General features: G+C 40.6%; 1 protein-coding gene across 2 annotated transcripts in view; it reads left to right on the forward strand.

Moving 5' to 3' along the window:
• Itga6 (integrin subunit alpha 6) overlaps window positions 1–12,507 on the forward strand; it is a 76,454-nt gene extending 63,947 nt beyond the window's left edge. Inside the window, exons 21-26 of one of the 2 annotated variants that reach the window (XM_008855270.3) lie at window positions 1,774–1,872; window positions 1,970–2,080; window positions 2,172–2,270; window positions 5,980–6,105; window positions 9,488–9,614; window positions 11,593–12,248. In XM_008855270.3, the coding sequence (XP_008853492.1) occupies window positions 1,774–1,872; window positions 1,970–2,080; window positions 2,172–2,270; window positions 5,980–6,105; window positions 9,488–9,595 (543 nt within the window). In that variant the 3' untranslated portion in view covers window positions 9,596–9,614; window positions 11,593–12,248. Of the gene's footprint in view, window positions 1–1,773; window positions 1,873–1,969; window positions 2,081–2,171; window positions 2,271–5,979; window positions 6,106–9,487; window positions 9,615–11,592 lie in introns of both variants that reach the window. The other variant, XM_008855268.3, reaches the window with a different exon arrangement.
• The last annotated feature ends 420 nt before the right edge of the window (window positions 12,508–12,927 follow it).

A 12,927-nucleotide genomic window follows, 5' to 3' on the forward strand; every position in this document is an offset into this window, starting at 1 on the left:
ACTGTCAACTCCAAGCAGTATCATTAATGTAAAAAGTCTTTGCACCTTAGCAAATAACCTTGAAAGCTTTCACTTTTTTTAAATAGTAAATACTCATTGAGTATATATCGTTCTCAGTACCATACTAAGCAGTTTGTTGGCCTTTTTCCTTTTACTCTTTTGATAATTTTGTGAGATAATTTTTATTATCACCCATTCCCACGGTGAGGACATTAAGAATCAGAGACATTAAGTAACTTTTTCAAAGTCACTCAACTGTTAAGAGGCAGATAGATTCTGCATTTAAACTCCCACTGATTTCCAAACCTGCCCCCTCTCTACTGCAGCACACTTAAGAAACTGACTGACTTATGTTCCAATGTGATGAAGGATTGCATTGTCCATACATGGTGGTTTCGTTTACTTTAAATCCTTGGGAATTTTTGTTGTTGTTTGGTTGGTTGATTGGTTGTTTTTATGACAAGATCTCATGTAGCCCAAGCTGGCCTTGAGTTCATGGTATAGGCAAGGATGACCTTGATTTCCTGATCCTCCTGCCTCTACTTCCCGAGTGCTGGGATTACAAAATGTTCTGCTATGCCTGGTTTATTCTATGCAGTGCTGGGGCTCAAACACAGAGCATATGCATGCTAAGCAAGTACCCTACCAACTCAGCTGCAATCCCAGCCTTCTTGTATTTTAAATTCAAAGGTGACTGGGTTTGATGAATATTCATAGGTAGAGACTTAAACAGCATGCTCCTTTACTCATCAGTGTTGAAAAACAAGATGGATTATTATTCCTACTCCTAATTACAGGTTAACTATCTGACTCCAACAATCCAAAATCCAAAATGCTCCAAAATCAGAAGCTCTTCTGGTCCTGTGCATTCTGATGAGGGGGATTCCACAATGTTTTCAGTGCTCCTCTCTTAAGTTGATCACATCAAGGGTCTTCTGCTTCTTTCTCTGTTCTTTAGCACCATTTTGTCATTCCATGGGCACTGACTGCTACCCATAAGTTAGGTACTGAGCTAGGTGCCAGGGCCACAGAAACTGATCCTGGTCTCCGTTGACTCACAGTTTGATGCTGTGTGCTTATGGTTTGGTGGGGCACATGAATAAAGGAGGTGTGTTTCTCTTTTCCTGAGTTTCAGTGTCACACTAGAAATAAACTGCTTAAATAAATAGGCCTGTGAGTCAGTCACCCTGAAGTTGAAGTGGCCATAACATGTGCAGGCTTTATATTTTATTCCTCTGCCTTTGGCAGTGGGAAGGAAAATGTAGTAGATAGTGTTAATTGTAACCTTGGCAGGATTTGAAATCACCTAGGAGACAAGCCTTTAAGCACACTTTGTAGGATTATTTAGCCTCTGGCTATGGCTGTGAGGGATTATGTTGATTAGGTTAATAGAGGTGGGAGGACCCATTTAAAAATGGGCAGCACATTCCCAGGGCTGGACTGTAGAGAAAGGAGAAAGTGAGCTGAACTCAATCACTCACTGTTCTCTGCTTCTCGAATGTGGATACAGTATGGCTAGCTCCCTCCCTTGGGTTCCTGCTGCTCGTACTTCCCTGTCAGGATGGACTGTAACCTGCAACTGGGAGCCAGATAAACCCTTCCTCCTTAAGTTGCCTTGGTCAGGGTATTTTATCACAGCAACAGGAAAAGAAACTAAGACAATAGGTAAATATTAATTGTTGATTATGTGAATTTGACTTTATTTGGAAGGTTTATATGGTAATGAAAAAAATGTACATAAAGTGGACCTGTTTTCTATATAATTCTTTTCAGGAGTCTCACAACTCAAGAAAGAAACGGGAAATTCCTGAAAAACAGATAGATGACAGCAGAAAATTTTCTTTATTTGCTGAAAGAAAATACCAGACCCTTGTGAGTATTTTTCCAGGAATGTGAATATGGCTTTTGTAAGTAGGAAAGGGCGCTTCCCAGAATAATGGATTCTGACCACCAGTTTCCCTTTTTCTAGAACTGCAGTGTCAACGTGAAGTGTGTGAATATCAGGTGTCCACTGCGAGGGCTGGACAGCAAGGCCTCTCTTGTGTTGCACTCCAGGTTATGGAACAGCACATTTCTAGAGGTGTGGCTCTGCCTTGGGGCTGTCCCCTGCAAGCTTTTGCTATTGCTAAGAACATTTGTCATTTCCCTAACCTCTCTGCTCTCTCCCACAGGAATATTCCAAGCTGAACTACCTGGACATTCTCGTGCGGGCCTCCATCGATGTGACTGCAGCTGCTGAGAATATCAAGCTGCCTCATGCAGGCACTCAGGTGAGACCTGGTTCCCTCAGGCTCAGAGCTGGTCTCCTCCTCTATGCCATGCACACAGCTACAGGCTGCCCTCCTTGGCACTCATGTCCACCATAGTCTTGTTGCTTCTTTATGGACAGTGTGTTAAGGTACTCTGTCTTAACAGAGTCATTGAAAAACAGAATTAAACCTAAGCCAGACCTAGTGATACAGGCCTGTAATTCCAGTTACTCAGGAGGCTGAAGCAGGATAATCATGAATTTTGTCTGCCTAGGTTTCAGAGTGAGTTCAGGGCCAGCCTGGGCAATTGAATGAGACCCTGTTCCAAAATAAAGTTTTAAAAAGGGCTAATATGTAGCTCATGCTTCCTACTATGCACAAGGCCCTAAGGTCAATCCCAAGTACTATATACACACCACACACACACACACACACACACACACACACACACACACACACACAGAGTATCCTCCATTCAGCAGAGCTGTGGTGGTCAGTATGAGAACCGGGAGCCATTTGATAGGAGAGTGGCTCACAGTTGCAAAGAAATCGAAGTCTCAGGCAGCCCCTGCTGTTGCGGCCATTCCTAAAATGCCTATGTTTTGTGTGGCCAACTGCAGTTACTAGAAAAGATTTTTCTATATAAATCTAGGATTGAAAAGTCAAGTATGGTGGCTCATGCTTATAATCCAGAACCTGGGAGGCTGAAGCAGGAGGATTGCTACAAGTTGAAGGCCAGCCTGTGCTACATACTGAGTTCCAGGTTCAGCTTTGAGATAGAATGTTACTGTATCTCAAAAGCCCTGTGAATATAAATGAATCAATGAATAGTCAATCAGTCTATGTAAAATACATCCCTGGTGTGTCCTTGGGACAAGCCCAAAATGCCTTTCCTCTTCTGGCCATGTAGCAACCTTTCCAGTAACAGCAGGCAGCTGTCCTGCCTCTCTGGACACGCTTCAGAAGGAAGATTGTCTCCCTTACTGTTCTTTGACCAGTCAGCAGAGCTGAAACTAGGTCTCAGGTCTCTGGTCCTCTTTTTCTGGAAGATGATAGAACTGAGGGCCTGGTATCTAGTCTAGTTGCTGAGTTACAAAAGAAGTAAAGCTATCTTGGGCATTTTATCTAATCCAGACTTGGGGAACCCCTCCTAATGGAGGTGGAATCTTTGCAGTGAGCCCACTTTGTTTAATAATTGGTGGATTCATGAATGGATTTCTAGCCTTTCATGTCTAGAACCTATTTCTTTTGAAAATTGAGACATTTTATCTGTAGTCTTCGGATACCTCCTATTTCCTGTGATTTCTGAGATACAATAGCTTATATACCGTGTCTGCACTTTTCCCAAGTTTCTGAAGTGCCATTTTTATGGGCCTGAAGATCTGAGCTCAATTTGAGTGTTGGGATGTTTTCCTTTTTTATTCCTTCACTTATTATGGGTTGCAGTTTCATCTTCATCTTGGTTCTTTCTGGTCTGAAGATCATTTTCTTTAGAGGTAGACACAAAAGAGATTGTGTGATTCAGTCTCTCTTTTTGGGTGGGGGGAGGTGTCTCAGCACAGAGCCATTTCTTATTTTTACTCTAATCCTACTTTAAAAAAAAAAAAAAAAAAAAACTAAGAAAATTCTTATTTATTGCCAATTTCAAGAGTTTGGTATTCACCTCTCAGTAACACTTTTAAATTTAGACAGTGTCATAACAAGAAATCACACAATTGAACCAGGTAAGATGATTGTATTTTGACATCACTTAAATTAAATTGGTGTGGTAAACAAGCACCTGTTATGAACACATGGGTGCCTTCCCTATGCTAAGTGCTAGAAGGATGTTGAATAAGATTTAGTGTCAAGAATTTCACATTCATCCAAGGAAGGAGGGGGTGTGATGTGTGTGCATGTGTCTTCACTGCATTTAAGAATGGGGTAGGGAATATTCACATTCCTGTCTGTTAAAGATGAAAGGAACTGTAACATGTAGAAATAAATACCCACTCTTCAGGGCAGTGAGATTTTCCTTTTTAGGCTCCAAATTCAGAGAAGAACTTGAGATATGTGTGTGTTTGTAAGATGGGCTCTTATGAAGAGTACTCACTAGGAGTGCATAGTGCCAGGTATGGCAATACCTTCACCAGGTGGTTTCTTATACTGATATTCAGTAAGAGTGGAGGTCATGGTAGAGTAATTTAGGGCAGTTGGCAGTTAGCAAGCTTGTGTGGTCTCAGTCCTGCTCACTGGTGATGGAATTTAATGTACCAAACCCTTCCCCTTTGGCACATGATGAATAAGGTTCCCATGGAAAGTCGCCCCCATGAAGATGCCTAAAGTTTAATGATACCAAATGGGAAAAGTTGCTTTTGGAGTTGTAAAGCTCTACAGTATTCACTTTAACCTCTCGTTGCTGTTCAGTAATAGCTGCTATCACAAGCTTAGATAGACTTCTTAGAGCTCTGGGGATCGTAACCCATACAGTTGGCCTTCTACCTGCTCCAGTAGCCAACCCTTCCTCTCAGTCTGCATTGAACAATGATTATCATGACCCAACCCCCCCCCCCCCCCCCACCATATTTAACTAAACAAACAATAGTCTTGCTGCCTGCTTCTCACCTTTCTGATCCCCATCACAGCTGACATGTATATCTAGCCCAGCCCTGACTCGGGTCCTCAGTCCTTGATGCTCTATGAGCCATTTAATAGTATGTAAAAGACTCCCCATACTGTTGAATGTGGTCAGACCTGGAACCTAGATTCTGCTGTATATCCCCAGTCTGCTGCCAGCCGCACATTCCAGAGTACCTTGCTTTGCTGTTAGGTGATGGATAGTAGACATGGATGGGAGTGATTTCGCCTGTTAATCATGTTAAACACATTCGTACTCAGTGTGATTCTGATAAGGCCTGTTTAAGGCCTTGCCATGAACAGTATCCACTCTCTACTTCCAGATTTACTAGAACTTACTGGTCCTTCCATGGCACCTTTCCCCACAGTCACAGTGGAAGCAAAGTTAGATGAGATACCGCCTGTCCACTGACTGAAGTCGTCCTTTTGGCTTTTCCTTTTGTTGTAGTCATCTCACCAGACACATAACAGTCTCATGGTTTCGTTTTTCTTGCCTCCGTGAATGCTTCTGTGCTGATCTAGTACTCTAAAGAAAGGGCAGTTTGGGGACTGGAGAGATGGCTGAGCAGTTAAGAGCTGCTGGCTGCTCTTGAAGAGGACCAGAGTTCAATTCCCAGCACCCACATGGCGGCTAAAACCGTCTATAACTCCCATTCCAGGGGATCCAACACCCTCTTCTGACTCCTCAGGCATTGCATGACACGGGTGCACTTACCTACATGCAGGCAGTACACACACACATGAAATAAAAATGATAGATAAAATATTTGTTTAAATAAATAAAAAAAGAAAGGGCTATTTTAGCTTAAAGCTAGGTCACCTGTAGTGGGAGGGGAAGCGAGTCACAAGGTCACCCTGAGGCTGAAACCTGTTGGCTGATAAAATGCTGTACCTGCCTCTTAGAGATTCCAGATGGGAACTCTCACCTGCTAGATAGTTAAAGAAAAGAGAAGCACTTAGATGTAGAGATTATTTTGAAAAGAATTATGGTATAGTCTAGAACACCGAAGCCCAGTGTTGATGCAGCAGTGTGTTTAGGTTGCATCCAGGGTTCGATACTGATGCCAACTCTCATGCCAGTTTATGGTGCTCTGCTCTCTTTCATGCCCTTTAGGTTCGAGTGACTGTGTTTCCCTCAAAGACTGCAGCCCAATATTCAGGGATAGCTTGGTGGATCATCCTACTGGCTATTCTTGCTGGGATTTTGATGCTGGCTCTATTAGTGTTTTTGCTATGGAAGGTAAGTCATATCTGTCATTTGAGTTTCATGATATAAACGTCATTTCAGCCAGGTGTGGTGGCACATACCTTTAATCCTAGCACTTGGGAGGGAGAGACAGGGGCATCTCTGTGAAATGGAGGCCAGCCTGGTCTACATAGCAAGTTCCAGGCCAGCTAGGGCTACAGGGGAGACCCTGTCCCCCAAAACAACTTTATTTCATGTTTTTTAAAATGTGAATTAACACTAACAACATGTTCATTTTCTTTCCTTTTCTCCAATGTTTTATCATGAAACTTTTCCAATATACATTAAATTTGAGAGAATTTTACATTATAGAGTATCTACATACCTACCCAGTCACTTGTATTTTAAGATATTTATGTGTAAAAAGCTTCTCAAAAGAATAAATTTGGTCTCTTGTAAATAATTCAGCATTTTCAGAAATAACAAATTCTAAATGTACTATTTTAGCGTTTTCTTCACCTAAGGTCAAACTCTAAAACTAAGCCAAATTGTCAATCATAAAATTTAATCTAAATGTGAATTCTTGATGATTTTAGTGTTTTTAAACACTAAATGGTCGTCTCATGATGACCATTGGGAATTGTTACCCTTACAGCTAGATTAGGAACCTACTTGAATAACTGCATCTCAAGCGGGGCATCACAGCCTGTAACAAACACATGGTAGTCTAGGTACAAAAGTCCGTTAGACTTTGACCTTTTGACTACATGTAGTGTTTAATGTCTTTCCTCTGTTTCCTAGCTATAAACAGTTCTATATTCATTACAGAAAATGTAAGAGATGGTTATAAACTTTTGTTGCCTAAAATTATAACCAGTAGGTCTTCAGTTAGTCCCAGTGAGTACTGAAGGTTTACAGTCCCTCATCTGTAACTCTAAATTGCACAAAGCTCTGAAAACTGAAAGCTTGATGACTCACTTGGCAGCAAAACCTGATACGATGTGAAGAGAGTATAGTATTAGTCTTTATTCATGAGTTTCTGCAGAAATATTATTAGTATTCTTATTACAGTGCCATTATGTATGCAGCACAGTGCTCCCCAAATCTCTAAATGCCTGAATTCCCAAACATGTCTTCTCCAGGGGGTTTGGGGTGAACTAAGAATGCGCTAGGATCAAACCATCCTTTTCCTTTCCTTGTATTCTAGAGTATAATAGACAAGGTTTCAAAGGATATTCTTACTTTCAAAGTTTGAGCCTGCCCCCTCTCTCTTCCTCATGCCCCCCACCCCTTCCAAATAGCTTCCTTTTGCTAGACTGAGATGCTGTGTTTGAAGCTTGGTATCTGCTCGTGCCAGTATTCTTCCTGTTTAACTCCAGTGCTTCTTAGGCAGTAGGTTTGTCTGGCAGATATAGATAGCCAATATTGGAGTTGCTGTCACAGTTACTTTGATATTGAAAAATTAATTTGGGGTTTTGATTCTTGAGGATGATCTTTCATTCTCTGGAAGAGAGCCCAAGATTAGTCTTTTTCAAAGTAGGGGTTTTTTTTTGGTCTTTCTGAGACAGGGTCCTCTGTAGCCCCAGCTGTCCTGGAACTCACTATGTAGACCAGGCTGGCCTTGAACTCACAGAGATCCGCCTGACCGCCTGAGTGCTGGGATTAAAGGCATGTGCCACCACACCCGGCTTCAAAGTAGATTTTACTGGCAGTCTTAATCTTTATTTTGTCATGGCAGTAGATCGAGGGTTAAGATACCCGAGCTGTATATAATATTGGACGAATTAGTCCCCCTCCCTGGGGCTCAGCTGTCTAAGTGTTTCAAACTAAAGTATCTCATTGAGTTATCTGAAGTTCTAAAATAATACAGACTTTCAAGGGGATTCTAAGATAATCAGATAACTCCTGCAACCCTCACATGAAAGTTAGTCTTATTATTTCATACTCTTCTTTATAAACTGAATTATTGGTATTTAAAGCCTTGGAATTTTAAGGTCCGAAAGGGTTCTGAGGTCTGGGAATGTAGCTCAGTAGTACATCAGTTGCCTAATATTTGTGAAGCACTTGGGTTTAATCTCTGGCGCTGAAGGAGGAGGGAAGAAAGGGAAGGAGGGAGGATGGATGAATTCTAATTCAGTAGCCTTTAGAGTGAGTTTTACCCATCCCTATCAGTATCAGAAGCTAAGGAGATCTCCACTTTAACCAGAAGAGTTCTGGCTTTATCTGCTTTAAATATTGGCTTTTGCACAGTAAATAAAGTAAGTAAAGTAAGGAGAAAATTCCTCCTTTACTTTTGTTTTTTACGCAAAGACACTCATGCCCAGGGATAATAAGACTATTGCCAAGTGTGAGACAGAACCAGGGTCTTGGTTTGTGTTCATTCTTCTTCCTGTGCCATTTATTAGTTCTTTTCTCTGTGTGTGCACACTTTGTCACACTGAGAGCCACAAGTAAATGCAACATAGTCTAGTTCAGTGCTGCTCAATAAAACTTTCTGTAGTAATGAGACTCTTCTGGAGTGGTAGTGGCCAGTGTGGTCACATAAAACTGTTGAACACTTGGAATCTGGCTAATGCAATGGAAATACTGCATTTTAAATGTAAATTTATCTAAATTTGAATAGGCATGTGTGTAGCTGATAACCCACTACATCGTGACAAGTTGATCTAGATTTCTAACCTTGAGTTGACAGACTAGACAGAGTTTCTCCAGGAGAGATATTTGACCAAGTTATATTTCAGAAGATAGTTCTGTACCCTATGAACGAAATAAAAGTAAATAGGAAAAGTTCTCCAGTGTTGAATGAAGTAAATAATAGGAGAAAGGAGAGTTATACTTTCATACTCCTTTAGAGTGACCTAACCCAAGGAGCGTGGGCTCCTGCCATTTATTTAAGGGCTGTGTCTGGTTCAGGTGTGGGAAAATAACAGCAGTCATTCTTTCCTGAGCAGTATTCGAATTTGTGTTGATTCACCCCACCAATCCAAAAGCCTCCAGTAGATGGTATGTGTTACATAAAATTTATTATAAAAAGGCAGAAAAATACACTGTATCTACATTTTATTTCAACTAGTACTAAATTTTACTTAGAGAATTTGTTTTCTAACATTTGTTGCAGCCGACTGTAGAAGTGAATAGTTTACCTTTTTAGAGTCTATGTTCTACAAGAAACCACCAGAAGCTCCAGGCACAAAAATGTACATGTTTTTCCTTTAGGATGACCTCAAGATTGCTGCTACAAATAGAAAAATCAATTAGCTAATGTGCGTCATCCTTGTAAATCTTTGTACAGAGACCCAGGGTGATGACTGTTAAATGCTGTTACAGTGTAACACAGTGCAGGGTCTGCTGAGTTCTGCTTGATTGAAAGTGATCTCACTTTATAGCTTTTATACACAAGACTGTGAAATTGACTAAATACCTTGCTTCCTTGTAGTGTGGTTTCTTCAAGAGAAATAAGAAAGATCATTATGATGCCACCTATCACAAGGCTGAGATCCATACTCAGCCATCTGATAAAGAGAGGCTTACTTCCGATGCATAGTATTGATCTGCTGTAATTGGTAATTGATCAATGTTTTTCATTGCTAGCTGTGGGACCTGCTATGGTTGTGGTAGCTAACTTAAGGGGGCAACAGCTTGCTGTGTGTGTCCCATTAACAGATGTTTCCAAGTGTCCACGCTGGCTTGCCATGCTTGGATTTTTCTTTTTTAATTTCATTTGAAAGCGCGTTGGTTTTTGTTAATGCACAAAGACTCTTTCATTGCAGGTGAGTTAATTTTGTGTTCTTGTTAAGCATCACCCACAGCAGTGAAGACAGTTGCCTGATTAGAAATTCTATAGTCCAGTTTGCCATGTGTCGTTAATGCAATGTGTAGTGTCCCACTCGGAATTTCAAAGGTGCATGAGAAATCACCCCAGATTTCTTGTCCATTTTGGAATTTCCCAGGGATAGAAGCTTTGTTGACTGCCTGATTAACCCGCTGCATGTGGGAGACATTTGTTTCTCTTGGTAAAGAGGCTTCTGCTCTCGTCTTTCATTGTCCTTGCTGTAAAGTGATGGGGCAGGCTTGGAATGCTTTTTAGTGTTGCTAGGACATGGGCTTGTGCTAGCTGAGCATGCGACTTCCTTTTCCTGTATGTCTTCTCTGGGCCAAAGACCATTACAACAAAGAATGCTTATCAACATGGTGGGCTTCCTGGGTGCCTCAGGAGATGGTTCTCTGCCAAAGCAACCTTCAGCATGCAAAAATCTCATGCCAGTGTGTCGTGGGCAGTTTATATTTCAGTGTTGTAATGGAGTTTGACCATGTTCATGTTCATAGAGGCTTTATCCACCTTGGCTCTCTTGTTTTTAAATTCATGTTTTGCTTCTATGATTTCTAAATCCAAGGAAACAAGAATTGTTGGTGATTTTTTTTTTTTTTCTTTTCTATGGGCATGAGAGCATACAGTAATTCCTAAACCCGTTTCTGTGACTCAGTCCATCATTGGTTTTACATTTCACCTTTCATTCCTTCTGTTTTTAAATGTGGCGGACACATTCATATTTTATAATAGTACATTGGCTGTTTTACACAGAATAACAAATGAGTTCATCTAGAAATGGTCTACAAGAAAACTTCCTAGTGCATTTGGCCTACTGACTTAGAAGTAACTAGGCCTGTGGTTTTTGTCTTGTCGCATTTTGTAACATAATATTCTTCAACATGAATATTCTATTCCTGTTGCTGTTACAAAATAAGCGCATTAATCAACAGTTCTTTGTATCTTCTTCTTCCTTCTAAATTGCATTTTTAACTTCCTTTTTTAAAAAATAAAAAAGGGTACCTTCCTTATTCACTAAAATTTCTTATATGATTCCAAAATTTCAAGTATATTTTCAAAATATACTTTGGATCAGACCGAACTTTTTAGAAAGTAAATCATATTTAGCAGTTTGAGTATAAATTATCATCATCATCAACATTATTATTAGGGAATACTCCAAAATTCATAGTGATACTCTCCTTGAGTCCTAATGTACTTTATGACTTCTTAACAGAACAGCTTAATTGGAAGCAGACTGGCAAATCTAGGCAGTATACTGGCCCCCACTAAGAAAGATGTGAAGCTTTGGATGAGAGGAGATTTTCTTAAATTGGCCCATTAGAACATAGCATATCTAATAGTAATTTATAAAATACTTGTGACATGATTTGCATTTTATTAGTGGGAGAGTAATATGAAATGGTGATTTTTTTTTTCCCCTAACATAGAAGCAAAGTTTCACAAATGCTTCCCTTATTGATCAAGAGGTAGCCGAAGATAAAAAGTGTAAAGAAGATAAAAATGAACTTTTCTTCCAGTTCTACAGCTGTCCTCTCTGTTTATCTCCACTGGCTATTTCTTTTCAACCTATTGGTGCCTTCTTAAAACAAAACAGTGTCTGTTCCCCTCTAGTCTAAAGGTAAACCTAGCCAAACTGAATGCTTAGATGTTCCCACTTAATGTACTCAGTCTTCAGATTAATTTCTGTTTTTCTCTCCCCCTTTCTCCAGTGTGGATTCTTTAAGCGCTCTAGGTACGATGACAGCATTCCCCGATACCATGCTGTACGGATCCGGAAAGAAGAGCGAGAGATCAAAGATGAAAAATATGAAAATCTTGAAAAAAAACAGTGGATTACAAAGTGGAGTGAAAATGAAAGTTACTCATAGAAAAGCTCCATACTACCCAAAATGCCTTTTTTTTTTCCAACTCAGTGATTCAGATGGATTCAAAAGCCTGTTCAATACCTGAATTTCAGACTGACTGTACACACTAGAGACCTACAGTTTTAACTGTGGATATTGTTACGCAGCCTAAGGCTCCTGTTTTGCACAGCCAAATTTAAGACTGGAGTGGATTTTTCTTTAACTGCCTTAATTTAACTTTCCAGGTTGCCTTTGTTTTTGGTGTGGCTGGCTTGCACCTGCTGGGGAAGGGCCTGCCCAGCTGCGCTCCTGTGACATCCTCCTGTTGGCACAGCTGGGGGAAGGCCCCCACTATCACCCATGCTAAGAGTGGCTGTCTCAACCTGCCACCACAGCATCCTTCTCATAGGATTGGAGAACCTGCGAGTCAACTGCCCTCACTGCACAAGACTTGGCCATTGGGGTAGTTGTGTCTCTGTTGAAAGTGCTGTCTTAAATTAAATGTGCAATAGAAGGTGATACATCATCTTGCCTTCTCTCTCCATTTCCTGGAAGTGTGAATCCTTGCTCACACCAAATGCACACAGGTTCCCTTCTCCCTCTTCACTAAAACACACAGGTGCAACAGACTTGAATGCTAGTTATATTTGTTTATATATGATATTTATTTTTCTTCAAGCCATCTTGTTGTTGACTAACAAACCAAAGATGCTACAGATTGGTTTAAGCAATCAGAATTAGAACTTGGCAAGTCATTTGGTTTGATCTTAGTTATTTACTACAAAAACAAAGTTCTTTATAAACATGCCAGAGAGTTGTTTTAATAACTTAAACTTCTCTGTAAACTAACATCTCCTTTCTGGCAGACCCTCCCCCAACTCAAAAGGTTTAAGAAAGGGGTAAGATATTCAGTCCTTGAACGTTGCCTGTTTCATAGTTTGGAGCCCTGTGTGGTATTTCAGAATTTCATGCTGTAACTTTCAGGAACTCTTGGGGAAAATGAGTTAGCTCATTGGACTCCAGGGCCTACGTACTCACTGGTTCAAATGCTGTATATTCAGAACTTGAAAGAAATGGTGAGTACCTAGGGTGGATCCACACGGATCCGGTGTGAGACTACTGAAGAGCATCTGCCAAAATGGCTGTGTACCAGACAGACAGTGCATGGTGGCTCTTAGCTCCTTAAATGCCATTGGAACC

The sequence above is a fragment of the Nannospalax galili genome, unplaced genomic scaffold (assembly GCF_000622305.1).
Source record: "Nannospalax galili isolate Female #2095 unplaced genomic scaffold, S.galili_v1.0 scaffold346, whole genome shotgun sequence".
NCBI classification, from domain to species: Eukaryota; Metazoa; Chordata; class Mammalia; order Rodentia; family Spalacidae; genus Nannospalax; species Nannospalax galili.